Here is a 19,584-nt window from a genome sequence, read left to right on the forward strand (position 1 = left end):
AATATAATCAGGAAAATAAAAAAACAGACAAGAGACAGAAAAGTTGAGACAACTGCCAGAAATATCATATCCTTTTTGATATTAGGGCCTCTAAAACCAAATGGAGGCTACGAAAAAAAGTAAACCAAGCTGAAATCCCTTCACCCATAAACACACAGGCAGAGTGAGTGTGCAGGAAAAACAAATACGATGCTGGAGTAGAATTTAACCAATTCAAGCAAAATCAAAAATGAAATCATTCTTAAATAAGAAAGATATTTAATATTTCAAGGACATTAATTCTTACAAAAATTTAATACCTATACAAAGTAATGTAATCGATTTTTCACAGATAATCATATTAATAAAGGATACGAGTATTCAATGATAAAGAAGCCATGCCTTCATGGCCAACCTTAGCAATGAACTTAAAAAAGGCTGACAGAATCCAATCCTAATAATTCCCAGAATTGAGAGTTCATCTTTATTTCTGTTTTCTGATGCAGCCGTACAAGCATCCAATAATTTAATTGTATTGTTTTTATATACTGAGGAAACGAACTGGCCAATATTTCAAGTAATTCAAGGGAATATGACAAACAGCTGGAGTTGCAAAGAACTGCATCCCACATTTGTGCAACAATAAGAAAGGCTACTGATACAATCCGTTAGAAAATAACCACTCATCTGCTGTTGTGGCTGCATGTCAGTTTGACAGAAAAAGTTAAGCACAGTTTCTGAGAGAAGATATGTATAAATAACACTAATTGCAATACATTTAGGAACTACTATCCCAGATTGAATTCTAAATCAATCATGCTTTGTTACTGCATAAATTACCTTGCAACGATGCCATCTAATGCAGGGCAATACTATTGTCTTTCAAATCCTCACTCAGACATTGAAATTTATCCCTTGTCTTAAATGCATGGTTCATTTGAAAGGCACTCATAAAAATGAGAAATAGAGAACTGTTTTAATTATTATAGTATTGTGGATGCAAATACATGTGAGTTGCCATCCCATGCAAGGAGCAAGACAACACATTCATTAGTAAAAGCGGGTTACTAAATTAGCAATTGGCTTTTACTTTCCAGTTTTCAGCATTCATGGTATCATAAGCAGGGAATGACGCGAGTTCTACTCGCTGGTATCAACAAGAGCAAACAGCTATGCTGCAAAGCAATACCATCAGGCCATCACATTGGATTTTACCATAGTAATTAAGGCACAAAATTTATTATGAAAACAATAGTTTTGAAAAGTAAAATTTTTGTTTCCGGCTATACCCTGAGAAGCAAAATAAATAATGAAACAATGAATGACTTGTAAGAGAAACTGAAAATTTTCATAATTTGGGCCTAAAAAATGTAATTGGAATCAGCAGATGCGTCATATAATGAGGGGAAGGAAATATGCTGACTTCAATTAATCATCCATGCTAAAATTTGTTTTTAAAAATGACTCCCACCTTGGAAAATGGAAAGTTTGAATGTTAATGAGTTCCTTTTAATTCGCTAGAAAATGATTTTTCTGCTCCCAACAGCCCCAAAACCTGAAAATTTGCACAATTGTTCGGAAGATTATGCTCTACACAGAGAGATTAGGGAGGGGAAATGCACATTGTTAAAAGACTATACTCTTCTTAGCATAGAGATTATACAGGATAAAGACCTGGCAAACACTTGTAAAATTTATATGTAGTTATTCATTCACTTTTAAAGATGAGGAGAAAACTAAAAGATGACGAGTTTGAACTGCTTTTATATATATATATGTATGTATGTATATATAATCACATTATATATTAGGAAATTGAAATAAGAAATCACTGACACCATAAGAAAATAAGCAAAAATCATATAGTGAATAGACAGTAAATCTGCTTATAAATAAGAATCCTACAAGAGTGGTTGGGGAAAGAGAGAAAGGTTAACTGGGGAACAAAAGTTCCTGTCGAGTTCTCCTCATTGCAATGGATACTTGTAAAATAAACCATGTTAGGCAGTATTTTGTAGGCAGCATTTCTCATCTAGATTGGTAATATAGAGCGAAGAACATATACATAATTCCAGAAGTTCTTAACACTCAGAACCAAACCAAGGTTGCGGAACTATGACGACAGATGACAAAAATTCTGCAAATGGCCAGCAGTCTAAAGTGACAAGTTCCAAGATTTACAGTTTTCTGCTCTTATACTCTTTCAGAATTTTGATAACTCCATCCCATACATCCAATCAAAATTTCAAAACTGAGCCGCACTATTTTCAATCATCATCATGCTTATTATATAGAAAAGTCACGTTCGTCAGAATTATAGGGTATAAGCAACAGAACTCCCAGCACTGTTAGATTTGTGTGCATGTGTTTTTCCAAAAGATCTTGATACAAAGTTTGAAGATTTGACTTCCAAACAAATGTCCCTTTACACTGGTTATTAATCTCCCTCTAAGGCCTCCACCCCCAGGCGGGCGCGCACACACCAAACTTAATATAATTGAACGGAGTTACTGAACCAAACAGAGCATCTACGACCTACGAACCATATAATAAGGTAAAAGAAGCTCCTCCAAACATAACTTAACCAAATCCTTTCCTGCACCTTCACAAGAATTGAGAATCACTGGGAAGGAGGCACACAATATCAGTTACACCGGTGAAAGGCCACAGAAATAGTGGATTAACAAAAACCAAACTCCATAGCCAACCAATTATCCATAAAAATGTACTAGCACACGCATTTAAAGTAAAAACATGCATTACTCGCATGCAAATAAAAAACGACACCTCAGAAATTGAAAGTAACCCGGAAGAGCACTGAACTAAAAGGATGGAACCTGAGGAACGGAAAAGATCGGCGACCTCGACTGCGGAGCACCCACAGCAGGTCGAACCGGAGGCGGAGAATCCAACAGGGAAATTCCCACGGAGGCCAGGATCAGCAGCGGAATATCGATGAACATCCTTGTCAGCATGTCCAACTTCTCTTCCGTTAGCGTTTCCCATGGAAATTCTACAGAAAGCTCCCTCTTCAGGTTCAAAGCAAGGCGACAACGACACAGCACAGAACTTTGAGGTTGGAGTTGGAGGAAGTTGAGTCCGTTTTGTGGGAATGTAGAAGCAGAAGTGGCGGAAGAAGTAGAAGACGACGATGGCTGTAATAAACGACAGTCAAGGAGTTTCAAAAGAAGGATGAAACGCGTCTGAAGTGGAGGGAACCGCTCTCTTCAGGTCTGCCATGGATGGAGAGCAGAGAGGAGAGAGACAGATACTGCTCTGCTCAAGAAAGGAAACTGAGCTTCAGAAATTTTGGCTCCCTCTTTTTATTTTTATTTCTATTTTGGATCAATGTATTTTGTGAGTCCCAAAATTTCGGTTCATTTTAATTTTGGCTCTTTAAGTTTTAAATTTATAGTTTTAGTTCATAAAATTTATTTTATTTTAAAATATTAGTTTTAAAGATGTGGCATTATTAAAATTTGTTTTAAAATAGTAATATGGATTCACGAGATGATATCTGATTAAATCTTGTGTTAATAACGGATATATAACTAAATAATTATGTTAAAGAACTTGTTCTTTGTTTTTTTTTTTTCTTTTCGTTATCGACACAAAATCTAATAAGATGTTATCTAGTGAGTATAATTACTACCTCCGGTTCTAATTATAAGAGCCAGTTGACTAATTTGAAAAGATTAAGGAAGTAAGTTGAGTTAGTTATTTGTTCTAAATAGGTGTTGCCTTTTCTAAAATATCCTTGCTAATCAAGTGTATTGACTAGAACTATTTGTTAGAATGACTATTTTGAAAAAAAATGTATAAATATAAGAGACAAAATGGATTGGGGTCTTATATTTAGAACTAAAATAAAGTCAAACAGAGTCTTATATTAAGGATCAGAGGTAGTATTACTTTAATATTGATAATAACACTTCAATATATTTTAACATTGTTATATTTATAAGGACTAATATTTTAATATGGACTAAAATTTAAGAGATAAAAACATATTTAAATTTGAGGTATCCAAACATAAATATATTCAAGTTTCAGATGCAAAAGTTGTACTAGCCCTTTGTTTTCAATTTATATTTATTTTGGCCGACTCGTAATGCTAATGCTACGATCCTACACTATCACGGTACTACCACCGGCGTTTGCATTTCACTTGCCGGCTGCGAGTGGGACTAATTTGTTCAGTTCAACATATTTTCGGTTTAAGCCATTGAGAATCTTTGGCCCACAGAAAAACTTGTTGAAAAATTAATAAATGGCACATCAAGCAATGAAATGGCTTTTCTTGCATTTTACTCAACCCAATAATTTGTTTTTACTTTGAATATTTATGTTTCTAGAACAACACAAGACAAGACATTTTTATATCTTAGGTACCAATGTCAATAATTAATTATTAATAAATCAGCGATAATCATTACTGGATAAATAATACTTCTTTGATCCTTAATATAAGACTCATTTAACTAATTTGATTAGATTAAAAAAGTTAGGTAAGTTAGTTAATTATAAAAAATATAATATATTTTTTCTAAAACACTATAACTATCTTTCTTAATACCTCCTCTCCCTTTTTTACTTGATTATGGTTGAGGGAGTATCTATAAGGGTAATGTAAGAAAATTAATAAATATGATAAATGAGTTTTATATTTAGGACCAAAACCAATTTAACTATTGGGTCCTATATTAAGGACAGGAGGAGTACTATCTTTGGTCTTTAATATAAGAATTAATTGACTAATTTGAGTATATTAAAAAAATTAATTAAGTTAGTTATTTTGTAAATATGTATTATTTTTTTTTCTAAAATATCCTTACTAATTAAGTATATTAGCTATAATTACTATTATTATAAGGGCTATCTTAGAAATATAGATAAATATTAGAGAAAAAGGAATTGAAATTTTGTTTTTTTTTTGTTGCCAGAAGTATCCTCCCACTGAACGGTGAAACACTAATCTCTTAAAATATAAATAATATAGCGTCAGGCGCCGTAGCTGATGTTTAAGATGCTTAAATCCTTTCCACTTGGACCAACACTTATTGGTTGAAATCTTATATTTAGAACCAAAATAAAAATCAAACAAGTTTTTATATTAAGAACAAGGTAATAGTTACTAAAATCCTAAATATAAAACTTAATTAGGATTTGTTTTGGTTCTTTTTTTCTGTGATAGACTGATTTGGTTTCAAAGTTCATCTCTTGCGTTCGACTCTAAGTTTATAATTTTTTTCTCAAATTATCTATATTAAATTATTGATTGCCATGTTAAAAACTTGTCTTTATCAAAAGACATTTTTAATTCAAATAATTAAAAAGAATATCTTATAAATATCTAACTTAATTAATTTTTTAATAAAAAATTACAGATACATATTTTTTTCTTAATTTTTAATTTCGCATGTATACTTTCTCTTTATTAAGTTTTTAATTTTACTTCATTAACGCTATTAGTCTTGTAACTTTACCTTGTCAGCATTAGTAGATAGTAGTTTATATATAAAAAGCTAATGGTACTAGTATAGTAAAGTTAAAAGATTAAATTAAAAATTAGATGAACGTATAAATACTTAAAAAATACAGAAGAGAGACTGAGGAGGAAAAGAACTAAAACTAATAAATATAAAAAAAGAAGTAAATTGTAATTTTATATTTAATATTAAATTGAATATCTAACTAATTTGAAAAAAAAAAGAACAGCTTTTTCAAATTTGATACCCTCTATGGTCTACGTTATTCTATCTTTGAGAAAAAACCAAAAGATTGTTGTTCCCAACTAGGAAAATGATGTGTTATTATTGCATAGAATCGATGCTATTTTAATGGCAGAAATTTAAAATCCCTCATTGTTGAGTCTTGTCTTGAAGAAGTGATCTGAAAATTTAAAGCTTATGAAATAAAAAGTTAAGGTAGATTTACCCCCTTAAAACTTTTTTTTTAAAGTATATACAACATTCAAAAATATCTTCAGATGTATCCAACACCTTGACATATTTTTTTTATGTGTGTATAATACCATGAAGTATTTTTTTTTGTTACATTCAGCACTTCAAAGTATTTTTTCTATGTACATCCAACATCAAAAAATATTTTTTTTTGGTACATTCGGCACAAAGCAAAAAAAAATACTTTAAAGTGTTCAACACATCTTAAAAATATTTTAAAGTACTGGATGTATTATAGAATACTTTTAAGTAATAATATATCAAAAAAATATTTTAAGATATTGAATGTACCGCCGTAAAAAATAAATAAATAAAGTTGCTGTGAGCCGTAGGCGCGTGACGCGAGTGGAGGAAGCTGAGTGTGAACTTACGTGGCCAAAGGATCCCCCGTGTGGGACCCGCGGAGAGCCGCAATGAGGAGTTTGTGTGCGTGGTGGGGCGTGACAATCACGTGATGTCCAAAGGAGTTGATGTGGATAAGATTCTCGTGTGCCTTTTGTTTTACATTTCCTAATTAATTTTGAGGGACAATTGAATCACTTTAAATGTCTCACCCAAATAGGAAACGGTTCCTCATTAGTCATTGCATTAATTAATTAAATTATTAATTAGACTAAAATACACATCTAGTCTTTTATTTTTAGAAAAAATTTTAATTAATCACTTAATTTTAAAAAGTATATTTTCAGTTCTTTAGTCCTTCTAAAATCACTAGTATTAAATGATATTTTTTGTAGCAATCATAATTTTTATAAAAATTAAATTTAATATGTTAGCAGTTGAAAATATTTTATTAACATCCAAAATCTTAATGTCATTGTTTTTTGATGATGGTTTTAGGGTTAAAAGACTAAAAACATCTTTTTTTTTTAAAGTCAAGAAACCAAAATAAAATCTTATATAAAGTTAAATTATTAAAAGTATACTTTAGCCAGTTAATTAAGGAAAAAATGAAAACTTTATCATACACGTCTTTCACCCAGATCATGCCCTTAATATAAAGCAAAATGTACTTTTAATCTTTTAATTTTATTAAAAAATATATTTTGGTTCTTTGATTTTGTAAAATGTCTTTTCAGTTTTCGATCCTAATGCAGTTCACAAAAGATGTTGATGTTACAATTTTAAATTTTCACAACGTTCTAAAATATCGATATATTAATATTAATAATAATGATTAACACAAAAAACCATTATCTGATAAGATATTAAGGTTAAAAAAACTAAAAAAATACTTAATAAAATTAGGGTATAGTAATATTCAGCACCCTGATTTTTTTCCTTTATGATATATCCAAGACTCTAAAATTAAGATGATATGCATTTTTGCTTTCAATATAATTTGACGGGTCTATCTCTGTTGCCCATCCCTTCTTGGCAATAAAGATAAATATTTGAAGGCTTTGGATGATTTCTTCACCTTAATTCTTGACTATCCCTTCTTGGCAGGAAAGATAAATATTTCAAGGCTTGGAATAATTTCTTCACCTTAATCCTTAGTTGTGCATATATGTTTCTACCTTTTTCAGCTGGTTTTTTCCTCTTTTTAATTTACCACCTTCCTTTTATAAGAGAACTTTCATATTACTGAACTACAAAGTCTGACAACATATTTCTTACTTTTGTCCTTAAAGCCCCAAATAAATTTTTGAAACCAGAACCCATCCAATTGCTTTTCAGCCTTACTAGTTTTCCCAGCTTTTACTTGGTCGTGTGCAAGTGAACTCCGCCAAACCAAGTCATCGATTTGAATGTCCAACACTTCCTCCGATCTTAAATATAAAAACCAACTGAAAAGTTTGTTCTAATTATAAATATAAACCCGCTGGTAAAATAATATATATATATATATATATATATATATATAACCAGTTTCCACCATCACTCACACTTCGTTTTCTCCGAACTATTTTCTATCTAAATACTACATCCAGTTCTTAATATAAGACCCTGTTTGACTTTTATTTTGGTTCTAAATACAAGACCCAATCTTTTTGTCTCTCTATTTATATATTTTTTTTTTCAAAATAGTCCTTCAACAATGATAGTTCTAATCAATACACTTGATTAGCAAGGATATTTAAAAAGACAACACTTATTTAAGACAAATAACTAATTCAACTTACTTCTTAATCTCTTCAAATTAGTCAACTGGCTCTTATAATAAGATCGGAAGTAGTATGAATGATCAAAATGATACAGCACATATTTATAGATATCTAAACTAATTTTTCTACTGTGTGTAAAATAGTTCTCTCTTACCTTTAAGACCGAAGGAATACAATTTTGGCACATCCTCTCACAAACATCAATTCACAATAATTTAGAAAAAGAAAAGTTGAAGAAAGACCAACTAATTATGACACAATTGTAAGATAATGTATAAAGGATGTACCAAAAGTTGTATTAAACATTCAGCATCCGGTGCCTGAATTGCAAGTTTTCCAGTTGTCGAACTCGTAAACTCCGTTACAAATCGCAAAACAGAAGAACACTTCACAATTCTCCACTTTCCGTCTAAATGATTAATATAGGTGGATCACAAAATTCTCCGCCAAACACTCTTTTCAGAAGGGCCAAATATACATATTCCAACTTAGCCTTTCAGCGTCAGAAAAACTACAATTTCACTACAGAAACAAAAGCAAACAATTAAACAAAGAAGCTTTCGACTAACATTGGGTGAAGTTCACAGGTCTTGAAAATGCTCAGCAGTGTTACATACTATGCCCCTTCGGCTAGGGTCCTCTTTGAAGTACTGATGTACAGAACTGCATCACAAACCAAACGAGAAAATCTAGTTAGTGGTGCAATCACAAATTGATTATGAAGGAAGGACACCGTCTTTTAGACACTACCATTGTTCCCTCTAATGAATGCATCACCATATTTGTTCTTCAGTTGCCCATTGACATACTCTTCTGTTTGTTCCATGGCAATATTCATATAGCCATCTAGACAAGCTAGAATACCTGCGAACATAATCAAATAGCGTCAAGCCACTACTTAACAATTGCAAAGCAGTTCAACATAAAAACACACATGCCATGCCAATGTTCTTTTTTGGACCAACACTAAACAAGAAATCCACCTAGCACAAAGATATACCTAAATAATAGAACGTCTTGCTTATCAATACTCACACTTCACTGGCATAAGAACCGAACCCCACTTTCTGTGAGGGAAAGCCACTCCTTGACTATTTTGAAGCGTAACATAACAAAACAGTGTAGATAAATAAAGCAAGCATCAGCAATAAAGCCACAAGCAAGTCAGCATTGCAAAGCCATCAAGAACATGAATGAACAATTCATTACAGTAGCAATAAACTGATCTCTCTTTTTCCTTACTTCACAACCCAATTCCCTTTGGTCAGATACCATGGTCATATTTTGTACAAAGTGAATATTATAAAGCCATAAACCAGCATCTATTTTTCAACTATTTCCTTCCTTTGGAGATTACGGCCTCTGCAAGCTAATAGATAGACATGTTTCTAGCTACAGTGAAAATTCTACTTGCACAGAAAAAGGGATGATTTTGATACTACTCTTTACAACTTCCATTACACACTTTGAAAAATTCACTATACTTTACAAAAGCTTCAACCATGCGATTTTGATACTTCGACATATTCATGCTCAAAACTTCATTTGATGATTTATATTATTTTTTCTCTTATTCTTTGATGTGGCCCTAGTATGAGATATTGTGCTAGGAGAATTTACTATTTCATCATTGTTCACATCAAAGTAATGCAACATTGTTTTATTATTAGATATTAAAAGATTAATGTCGTCCGTAAAATCAAAGTCAACACTCTCGGGTGGGGTTCTTCTTTGCCTCATCTCCAATGCAATTTTTATATCCACATCTGTTGTCCTATCTTGTACTTATACTATTAGCATCTCATAATAAGATATTGGCTCTTTCTTTCTGGTAAAGCTTCAGGCTTTATCTTAGCAAAAGAATGTAAAATTGAAGAAATAAACATAGTATTGTTAGTGTATAAACCTTGACTACGTGGTTATCTCAATAAATTTGAATTTAAACTTCATCCAAACTTAAACAAGTCATTCTTAAACAAATAATAACAAGTATACTTGTTTTTCAGTTCAGTATACTTGGGGCCAATTATGAACTTAGTGCACTTTATGAATTCACCTGAGTTGGACGTGGATAACAAGTTTTCTTGACAAATAAATTGAAAAAACAGAAGTCATAGATCACATGAAAAGTTAAGAGAAAATACACTCCTTGTTATAATTTGTTCAAGAATAGTTTAAGTAGGTTTGGATGGAATACAAATACAAATTTACAAACTACTGAACCAAAAGTACAGGATAAATTGATTAAAATAATATAGCAGTCAAGGATTAGATGCACTGTCAATACTCAATAACAAAACCATTTATCTCTTCCATTGACTTAATATGAATTTCACATTCTTTAGTAGCAAATTCTAAAGCTACTATTTGTAGGAACAAGCTAATACTTTATTACTAAAAAATGCTAAAACTATACAGACAAGATCATGCAACAATTGAGCATACAAAAACAACATCAAATATGCTACTAAAACGAGATGAACCCTATAGAAGACATTAACCACTTAATACCCAACAATGAAGCAACTTTACATAATTTTGATGTAAACAGTGATGAAAAGGTAAAAAATTCTACATAAGCAAGATCTCAAGCTGTTTCTCAGAGTGAGCCTGCATCAAAGAACTAGGGAAACAAAACTTAAAAGAAAATAGAGTAAGCAACAAGCAAAGGCTAGGCATGGAGATGTTTGCTGAGTCACTAGGTGATATAGCTGAAGTTCTTATAAAGTAAATTAAGATTTAACATATAGTAAAAAAAATTGCGAAGCAGTATGGAAATGTTTAAAGTCAACAAACTTGTCTTATGTAGGGAAATACAGTTTGAGCCATTCAAGATATATTCGTTAGTGGCACCTTCCACCTTTGACTAAAGTCAAACAAACCACACCTTGCAACAAAGCAGAAAACAATCTCAAAAAAATCAAGCGTAGATACATACAAAAAGAAAAAGATGCTCTCAAATACATCATATAGTGAGAGCGGGAAGATAAAACAAGGTGATATGTACTATGTGCTCACATGATGAGAGGTGATTTTCAACATAAAAAGTCACTAAACCTAAGTGTCATTTTCACATTTTCCAAAATTATAATCAATCACATTTCAGAAAACTATACTTTTCTCTTCTATCATGAAATAAATGATATAGTAAAATATTAGCTACAACAGTTTAATATATATCATTCAAAGACAACTCCTAAGGGGCATACTTAGAAACAGCTCGGCCAGAATTACCTCGATAATCGACGCCAGAATTCAACTTTACAACAACAGGACGCCCACGAATGGATTTCAGGAAATCTGCAGGGGTCTTGGTAGTGGTTGATCCTTTCTCAATTCCGCTCATTTTATCTCAACCCCAAATTCTTTCTATCTTTGAAAAATAAGACAAAAAAAAGCGGAAAAAATACTGATAAGACTCTTCCGTATCTATAATTGACAGAGCATCAGAGTTCTGTGCCAAAAACATGACATCATCGCAAAATAATCAATAATCAATAGTCTCAATACCTCCTTAAGCAATTTCTTAATGTCACCAGAGAGCTGAACACCGCAAGGGCCGGAGAAGCGGGCGACGCCGAGAGAAGGAGAAGATAGCGTTAGAAGGTCAGAAGCCGCGCGGTGCGGTTTTGAACGAAAAGCCCTAACTGTTCCCTTTGGGCAAATTTTTCCTTTTAATTTTATTTGGACAATTTGATGCCTCACCGCCAGGGACCTCTATTTTAGTCACTTGAGGTTTCCCTTTTTTTTTTTTTCCATATTAAACATTATATGTAAGCTAATTAGGGGGTATTTGGCAACTCTCAAAATCACTTTTGAAAATTTTTTTTCGTAAAACGAGACAAATTCTTTTATATATTATTTCGTAAACTGTAAAAACACTTTTGAAATTATGGTTTGATTTCCATTCAAACACCCTTTTAGTTTTTTAGTTCATCGTTCTAAGGAAGAGCATGATGCATGCATCATCATTTGTCTCTTTAATTTAAAATCTTTATGGAATTTAAAATACTACTGTTGAATCATTAATATAAAAATTAATTTGACATTTAATTTGGTCTTAAATATAAGATCTCAATTCACGTTGTCTCTCATATTTATCTATTTTCTTTTCAAATAGTTCTTATAGTTGCATATGTTAAATATTTTATCAAATAATAGTTTTAATTAATACACATAATTAGCAAGGATATTTTAGCGAATACAACACCTATTTATTACAAATAACTAACTTAACTAATTTTTTTTAATCTATTCAAATTAATCAACTAGCTCTTATATTAAGAATAGAAGGAAGGTGGTATGTGTTTGTATATATAACTCGGTTTCTCCAAATGAAGAGAAGTTCATTCCCTTCAGCAGAACTTTCCATTAAAATCTCATTAACTTTTCATTCCTGGTTTGGTTATATGTACATATCTTTCAAAATAATCTAGCAAGTCATTAATTTTTTTGTTGTTTTCATTCTTTTAATTAGTAAATTTTCAATTTTGTTTTGTTTGCATGGCTTTAAAAAAATAAAATAATATAAAAATAATGCATATATTTAATACCAGAATCTTGCGTAATATGGATGATTTATTTTCTTACCATTTTATTTCACATGTTGTTATCTTTTTCTTCCGTATCAGTTGGCACAATTCAGGGGTGAACTTTGAATTCAGCCTTACAAAACAAAATGGTAATAACGATGATCAGTATAAATTAATTACAAAAATTTTTAATTTCATGAAATAAAATTTCAAGTTTCCATATATGATGCGATCACATTCTAATTATAAGGCTGAAATAAAATCCCAACTTGCGATGGCCTTTGCATTTATATCTTATGTGAATCTCATATCAATCATTTAGATTTAATTTAGATGGTTTATAATTTATTTTTGTTCAAATAGTAATTCAATTTAATTTTTATCTCAGATGAAGCAACATGTAAAGCAATAATTATTTCACTATTATTTCATATAAAATAATAATTTATATTATAACTTTTGTGAAAAATTAAATGAAAAACCAGTTAATAAATCCTTATAGTTTGCCTCAATTTTATATTAGCTCCCCTGTAATTTATTTTATTTGAATTGGACTCTGTTGTTGGTTTGATAATTTTATTTATAGCGTTTATGAAATTTCATTTATTAAAGGAACATGCATGCATTAAATCGGTCCATAATCATTATTTAAATTAAAATTAATAATTTTTACATCCAGTGATAAATGCCTATCCAATGCAAACAAAACAAACAACATGGACTCATTCAAAATTGAAGTAAATTATAAGTAGTTACGATTAATTTTTTTTCAGAATTAAATTATTTAAATAAAATCTAGAGGGTGCACCAAGACATATCCCATATAGTATACATTACATTTAAAAACCCTAAATTCCAAAAGGTGTGCGCCGAATCCTCTTTTATTTCAATACCCACACACACACACACCCACACACACACACACACACACATTTGTCAGTCACTTCTCTATTCTTGATAGTCTCCTTATAAACCTTTTTATTGCATTAGAGAGAAGAAGTGGGGGAGAGAGATTTTGAGAGAGAAGAAATGAAAATTTTGAAGATGAAAGAGATGGCATGGATAATAGTGATAGTGACGATGATGATAATAAAAATGGGCAGAGCTGAAATTCACTATGTTGGAGGAGGCAAATACAATTGGACACCCAATGTTAATTTCTCAGAATGGTCAACTCATGAGCACTTTGATGTTGGCGATTGGCTATGTGAGTCTTTCTTATACAAGTCTTAGTTTGTGTTCGTTTGTTTGTTTTTGTCTTTTGTTACTGTAATACATCCAACTCCGCATGTGTTTTATAATCAGTTTCAAACTAGATAAAGAGAGAAGATTGCGCTAGACTCTCGACAATCAATGTAAAATTATGTTAAATTCTTATAATATGGATCACAATGATATCATATGTAGTTAATCTTGTGTATTGCATTTATTGTTGCTATAATACTTCTCCGCTCCTAAAATATAAGGGTTTATATTTAGAACCGGAAGAGCACATCTAAATCTATGTTTATTTAGATGTTACCATTTGTTGCTTCTCATGGAACAAATTTTAGGAATTCATTTTTCATATGGACTATAATTTGTTTCATAACCAACTTAATGGAATAAGACTTTTGTTCTTGTGGTATAGCTTGATTTAAGACCAATAAATAGAGGGCAAAATTAATTAAGCATGAAACTAAAGGAAGATGTGGTGAGAGTAAATTTGTGGGTCAATTAATTTGTGACTGTTGGATCAAACAAACATATTAGATCACCCTAGATAGGAGAAAATCTTTGGAAGAAAATAAGGGACAAAAATTAGCATGAGGTAAAAGGAAAGTGTTGCTAGAAAAGACATTAATTTTGTGTTGATTGATGATTCATTGTTGGGTTAATTCACTTTGTTGGTTGTTGCATCAAATCACCAAATCCTATGGCAAATGATTGGAATTCATAATTATATCTATATATATATAACATTATATCTGGTTCTTAATATAAGATTTATTTTGTAGTGCAAAAATATAGTAAAAATCACAATATTCATAAGTTATAAACAGTAAACTCACCTTATAATGTGTACAATACATGAGTTTATGGTTAAATTTTCTAAAATAAAATATGAAATTGTATCTTTTTTCCTGACAGGGGATATAATATGAATAGAAAAACCGTCTTTTTAAATTTATTTCTTTATAAATATCTCTTTTGGTGCAGTAACACTATCTTCTTTAATTCTCATACCACACACAGACACAAGGGACTTGTCAATTTCTCTGAGTTTCTACGAGATTCTCTCTCATGCTAAAAGAGAAAGAAAAAAAAATCCAATATACACTAATTAGATTTATGGTTTTTCCAAAGACTTTGGATTTGACAAGAACATGTACAATGTGCTGGAGGTGAACAAGACAAGCTATGAGAACTGCATAGAGACAGATTTCATCAACAACATAACAAGAGGTGGGAGGGATGTCTTCCAACTCACAGAGCCCAGACTCTATTACTTCTTGAGTGGAAGAGGGTTCTGTTGGCAGGGAATGAAGGTTGCTATACAAGTTGTGAATGCTTCACAACCTTCTCCTTCACCACTTCCACAGAAGAGTGCTGCTTCTGCTTCTGGTTTAGGTTTTACTAATGGCAGAATTCGGGTGCTGCTTGTCTCAGCCTTGGTTTTGAGCTTCTTCATTCACTAGAAATGGCAGACCCACAAACCAGAACCAACCCATTCTGTATTTATTTGTCTTGACCATTCATGTTGAAAGAGTCTTACTCTTAGTTTGGGATAGATTTTCATGTTATGTTTTTAGTTTGTTGCTCATTATGTCTTTCTTCTACTACTTTTGATGTAATTCACATGGTTATTCTCATGTATGCTAACTAAAACTACCCTTAGGTTTGTTCCTATGGAGTGAGATTTCTTTTCAAGACTTATTTTTTATTATCTTATTAGGTAGTTCCCATATTATCAAAGCTATAATGAGATTACTATCAAGTAATTTTCCATTTTGACAAAAGTTTTTTTCTTGACTTTATACAAGATTTCATATTAGTTTCTTAATTTTTAGAAATATTTTTTAGTATTTTAATCCTGTTAATTACAAATGACGACTTTTTTTTTTACCAATCACTATTATTTTTAAAATTTTAAACTTAATATATTAGCATGTCAATATTGAAAATTTTATCAGCATATTTTTGTTAACAAGAAAATAATGTTTGGATTAGAGGAATGGAAAGACACTTTATAAAATTAAAAAATCAAAATAAAATCTTGTAAGAAGTAAATCAATAAAAACACCCTTTATCTTCCACTTTTCACTGTGAATACCACGCCTAATTTTTGCGTGTCATGCAAAATCCCAACTTATAACTCATGTCAAAAATAATTAAAATGTAAGGCTCTTCCATCGATAGCGCTTTTAAAGTTATTATTCAAAATATCTTCAAAGAGACCTTATGATCATTGATGAATCATCTGAACCAACTGTCATGAATAGCAAACATAACTTTGTTTTTTTTTTTTTTTAGCCTTTTGATAGAAGTACCAATTCCATTTAATTTTCAACAAAGAAATACTTCAGGTTTCAAGAATAGAATGTTTAGAGCCGGCTGAGCAAATCAACAATTTTGTTTCAACTGTAACTTCAAAGATATCACCTGAGAAGGAAAACTTGCATGAGCCTAAAAAACAATTTTTTTTTAATAAAAAACCATATCCCAAAGTTATCAAATCCCGCTAGCTAGCTGAGATCAGTTACAGGGATCACACGGTGCTATTGTACTTTATCAGCAATTAAATCTTTAAATAATCCAATATCTTTTTTTTATAAGAATAATCCCAACATCATATATAAGGATTGTATTAGACACAATGCAGCAATCAGTTACGTGCATGGAATGTCATGATGCTGCTGATGTTAAAGTAGCAACCTAGTTAAAGTGTGCCCACGTTAGTAATTGTTATTGTCAAAACTTGAAGTTAGATATTAAGATAAAAATTTCCACAAGTTTATGAATAAGAGAATTTGAATAAGCCCGAAAATTTCTCAGATAAATGCCTCTTCGGAGCTCCCTGCTGATAAGCCTATTAAACATTAGCAGTACACATACAATAACAACGAAATGACGGAGATATTGACCTTTCAATTCTTGTGTTTTAAGAGTTTATCAAGGCAATCAAAAGTACAACCTCTAATGTTTGCAAGTTCATCAGTAGAACTCAAAAAAAAAGTCTCATAAACCATAATCTTTCTGCTCAAACAAGGCATCTCTGGGAAACAAGTTAGACTAATGAATAGGTTTCACTGCTCCTTGCAATGACCATCTTCCATAGTCAAGGTTTGTAGAATAGCCACAGCCTCACCTTCAAGAACAAGAATTCGCCATTCTTGAAGCTACTCGTCTTAAATTTTGCACTAATTAGAAGACAAAAGCTCAGTCAGAAGCAAAAGTGAGTCAATCAACAAATGCCGACAGGAGAATGCCAAGTGTAACTTACAGATATCGATTTTTATTTACTCTTAGATTAGTTGCTTGTACTTCACTGATAATCTGATCTCCAATATAGACCGGGAACTTAAAATTCAAGCTTTGAGATACATATACAGCTCCAGGCTACAACTATCCGTAGCAGTAGAAATGTGGAGGAACAAAAAGAACAAGGAAGAAAAGCTTCATCAGGAAAGTTTGCAAAAGAGAATCAGAGTGAGGGATCATGTCATTAGGAGTAAAATTAAGACCTAAACTTAGTTTGTTGAATGGTGAGCACCAAAGTTCTAGCAGAGTTTAAATGAGGAATGCAGCTTTTAATACTTTGTTCTGTTTTGAGCATTCCCTGGTCATTTTTGGACTGAGGAAGTTAGGTCTAACGTAACTTTGAAGCAGTGTATCATGGTCAACATCATGGAAGTTACAGGCCCTCAAAAAGGAAGATTTCATTTAATCTAAATTTCAGTAAATACTGATTAATCTGTTTAATGAAATTTCATTCATTTTACTGAGATAATATAACTCAAACATCCAATAGGCATTAACAAATTCAGATAGATGGCTAGTGAAGGACTTACAAAATGTGACGAGATGATATGAGGAAAGAGAGAAGCAACGAGCATCCCATGCACTAGTCGACCTTCAAATCCAACATTTCGGGCAGCTTCCGAATCAAAATGCAGAGGATTAGAATCATGACTCACCTTCGAGTATTGAAGGACATCTTCATCAGTAAAAATCCTTGTCTGCCTCAAGACATCCCCAGGTTTTAGTACACGAGGAGTTTCCGATGAAAAGAGCCTAAGAGACTGGAGTCTGCTGGAAAGTAACCTTGTGAGCATTCTTGCGAGGGTTCTGCAAAATCAAATCCTGATGTTATCGCCCAATTGGTAATGAAGCAGACTGCAGCTTAATGTTCCTTAAAAGGAAGATAGTACGTGGGAAATAGAGAATGAGAGCACAACTAAAAGAAATTAAGAGAATAAGTTAGAAGTAGATATTTTAAGTAGCCGTTCTACTGTGCAGAATAGATTTAGCATCCTTGAGAGTTATAAACGAGGCTATAGTAAATTATCAGAGACTGCTCAATGATCCATGAAGTTGCTCAGGGGTAAATTACACTCTTGTGGTTCTCTGCATATCACAATGGCATCAGAGCTAAGATGCTGGCAACATGGAGAAGTAAACTCACTCCTAGTATCATAATAGATGTAACCCAATGATTACTCTTTTCCCTCATAATTTATGACCATAGAATTTCCCAATTTCAACCGTAGCGACTATAATTGATGGACTTGGTGTGCACTAAGCAAGCATATCCTAATGGCATTTTCCTTTTTGTTTTTTCCAAGCATTTTATCAATCACTTGGTGTGCACTAAGTAAGCATGAGCATGGATTTCACACACCCCAAGCAAATCTTAGGGCTGTTTGGGTATCCCCAAACCGTGGTTTCAGAAGCATTTTCCGCAAATGAGATAATCTCCTCCACATATTTACTTCGTAATCCGTAAAAGCACTTCTGAAACCATGGTTTGGTTTCTATCCAAACACACCCTTAGTCAGATCAAAGTTCCAATGACCCCAGATCAATAAATGTACTAATTAAATGGAAGTATGAAACCAACCATTCTAGTCATTAAGAAGACTTGGGGAAAAGGGAAAAGGAAAAACAACCTAAAGCATATGGAGATGCTACAGAAGGGACAAAAAGGTGAAAATACTAGGCAAAATAGAGTCTCGAATACCTCAGTTTCCGTCAACCATGCAATGAATTCTGCTCTGTTTTTGAGTTCAAAAATGGGGAGGGAAAGCTTTCACTGGAGCGTTTGAAATTAGCTTCGACCCACAACGTTTATCAAGCGGCAAATTGGGCTGAAACTTGTGCGGGTCCAATTTTTTGGAGGGATGAGAATAAAAATCTTATAAAATACTACCTCCGGTCTTTAATATAAAACTTTATTTAATTTTATTTTAACCTTAAATATAAGATCTTAATCTATTTTGTCTTTTATTTTTTATTTTTTCTTTCAAGATAGTCCTTTAATAATAGTAGATTTAGAACAAACTGATTAGCAAGGATTTTAGAAAAAACAAACCTATTTATCAAATAACTAACTTAACTAGGTTCTTTAATCTCTTCAAATTAGTCAACTGGGTTTTATAATTAGGACCGGAGGTAGTATTTACGTAAAATGAGACTATTTATGACTAAAATTGGAAATTTATTACTCAAATTTTTATATTTATAATTTCAAAGTCCTCATTTTGATTTTTTGGAAGGATGAGAATAAAAATCTTATAAAATATTTATGTAAAATGAGACTTATTATAACTAAAATTTGGAAATTTATTACTCAAATTTTTATATTTATAATTTCAGAGTCCTCATTGTGCATTAATATTTTTATATGGTCTTTAATGCATTCTTTCTTAATTTTTTTATTAAGGTGAGCATTTTGGGGAAAAAATGACTTTCTTTTTTATATTAATCCTTTTATTTTTGCCAAAAAGATCTGAGGAACAAAAA

At 31.7% G+C, this 19,584-nt stretch overlaps 3 protein-coding genes across 4 annotated transcripts; 1 reads left to right on the forward strand and 2 right to left on the reverse strand.

Annotated features, from left to right (window-relative positions):
- Positions 1 to 8,318: 8,318 nt before the first annotated feature.
- Positions 8,319 to 11,661, reverse strand: LOC114755334 (sm-like protein LSM36B). Of its 2 annotated transcripts, none has more exons than XM_028944208.1 (4): positions 11,561 to 11,661; positions 11,285 to 11,419; positions 8,801 to 8,914; positions 8,319 to 8,713 (listed from the first exon to the last, which is right to left on the reverse strand). In XM_028944208.1, the coding sequence occupies exons 2-4, from the start codon at positions 11,394 to 11,396 to the stop codon at positions 8,667 to 8,669; spliced, it is 273 nt and encodes a 90-aa protein (XP_028800041.1). In that variant the 5' UTR covers positions 11,397 to 11,419; positions 11,561 to 11,661; the 3' UTR covers positions 8,319 to 8,666. The 2 variants fall into 2 exon arrangements, with proteins under 2 accessions (XP_028800041.1, XP_028800038.1); XM_028944205.1 differs by having other exon boundaries at positions 11,285 to 11,423.
- Positions 11,662 to 13,677: 2,016 nt separating this feature from the next.
- LOC114755333 (lamin-like protein) lies at positions 13,678 to 15,260 on the forward strand. Its single transcript, XM_028944204.1, has 2 exons — positions 13,678 to 13,789; positions 14,929 to 15,260. The coding sequence occupies exons 1-2, from the start codon at positions 13,678 to 13,680 to the stop codon at positions 15,258 to 15,260; spliced, it is 444 nt and encodes a 147-aa protein (XP_028800037.1).
- A 1,441-nt stretch (positions 15,261 to 16,701) lies between these two features.
- On the reverse strand, positions 16,702 to 18,390 carry LOC114755337 ((R)-specific enoyl-CoA hydratase). The gene is given in 4 exon segments (XM_028944217.1): positions 16,702 to 16,951; positions 16,954 to 16,982; positions 17,066 to 17,181; positions 17,634 to 18,390. Coding segments are annotated over 4 exon segments (492 nt in total). The 5' UTR covers positions 17,898 to 18,390; the 3' UTR covers positions 16,702 to 16,868.
- Between the last annotated feature and the right edge of the window lie 1,194 nt (positions 18,391 to 19,584).

The sequence above is a fragment of the Neltuma alba genome, unplaced genomic scaffold (genome assembly GCF_004799145.2).
Source record: "Neltuma alba isolate B1F8T4 unplaced genomic scaffold, ASM479914v2 tig00010250_pilon, whole genome shotgun sequence".
NCBI lineage: Eukaryota > Viridiplantae > Streptophyta > Magnoliopsida > Fabales > Fabaceae > Neltuma > Neltuma alba.

Bases quoted from the DNA above. Each gene is read 5' to 3' on its own strand.
- LOC114755334 (XM_028944208.1), bottom strand. From the start codon at position 11,396: ATGAGCGGAATTGAGAAAGGATCAACCACTACCAAGACCCCTGCAGAT. The intron at 8,915-11,284 runs GTAATTCTGGCC...TTATGTTCGCAG, and splicing joins TTCTGGCGTCGATTATCGAG to GTATTCTAGCTTGTCTAGAT. The intron at 8,714-8,800 runs GTAGTGTCTAAA...TTTGTGATGCAG, and splicing joins ATTCATTAGAGGGAACAATG to TTCTGTACATCAGTACTTCA.
- LOC114755333 (XM_028944204.1), top strand. From the start codon at position 13,678: ATGGGCAGAGCTGAAATTCACTATGTTGGAGGAGGCAAATACAATTGG. The intron at 13,790-14,928 runs GTGAGTCTTTCT...GTTTTTCCAAAG, and splicing joins TGATGTTGGCGATTGGCTAT to ACTTTGGATTTGACAAGAAC.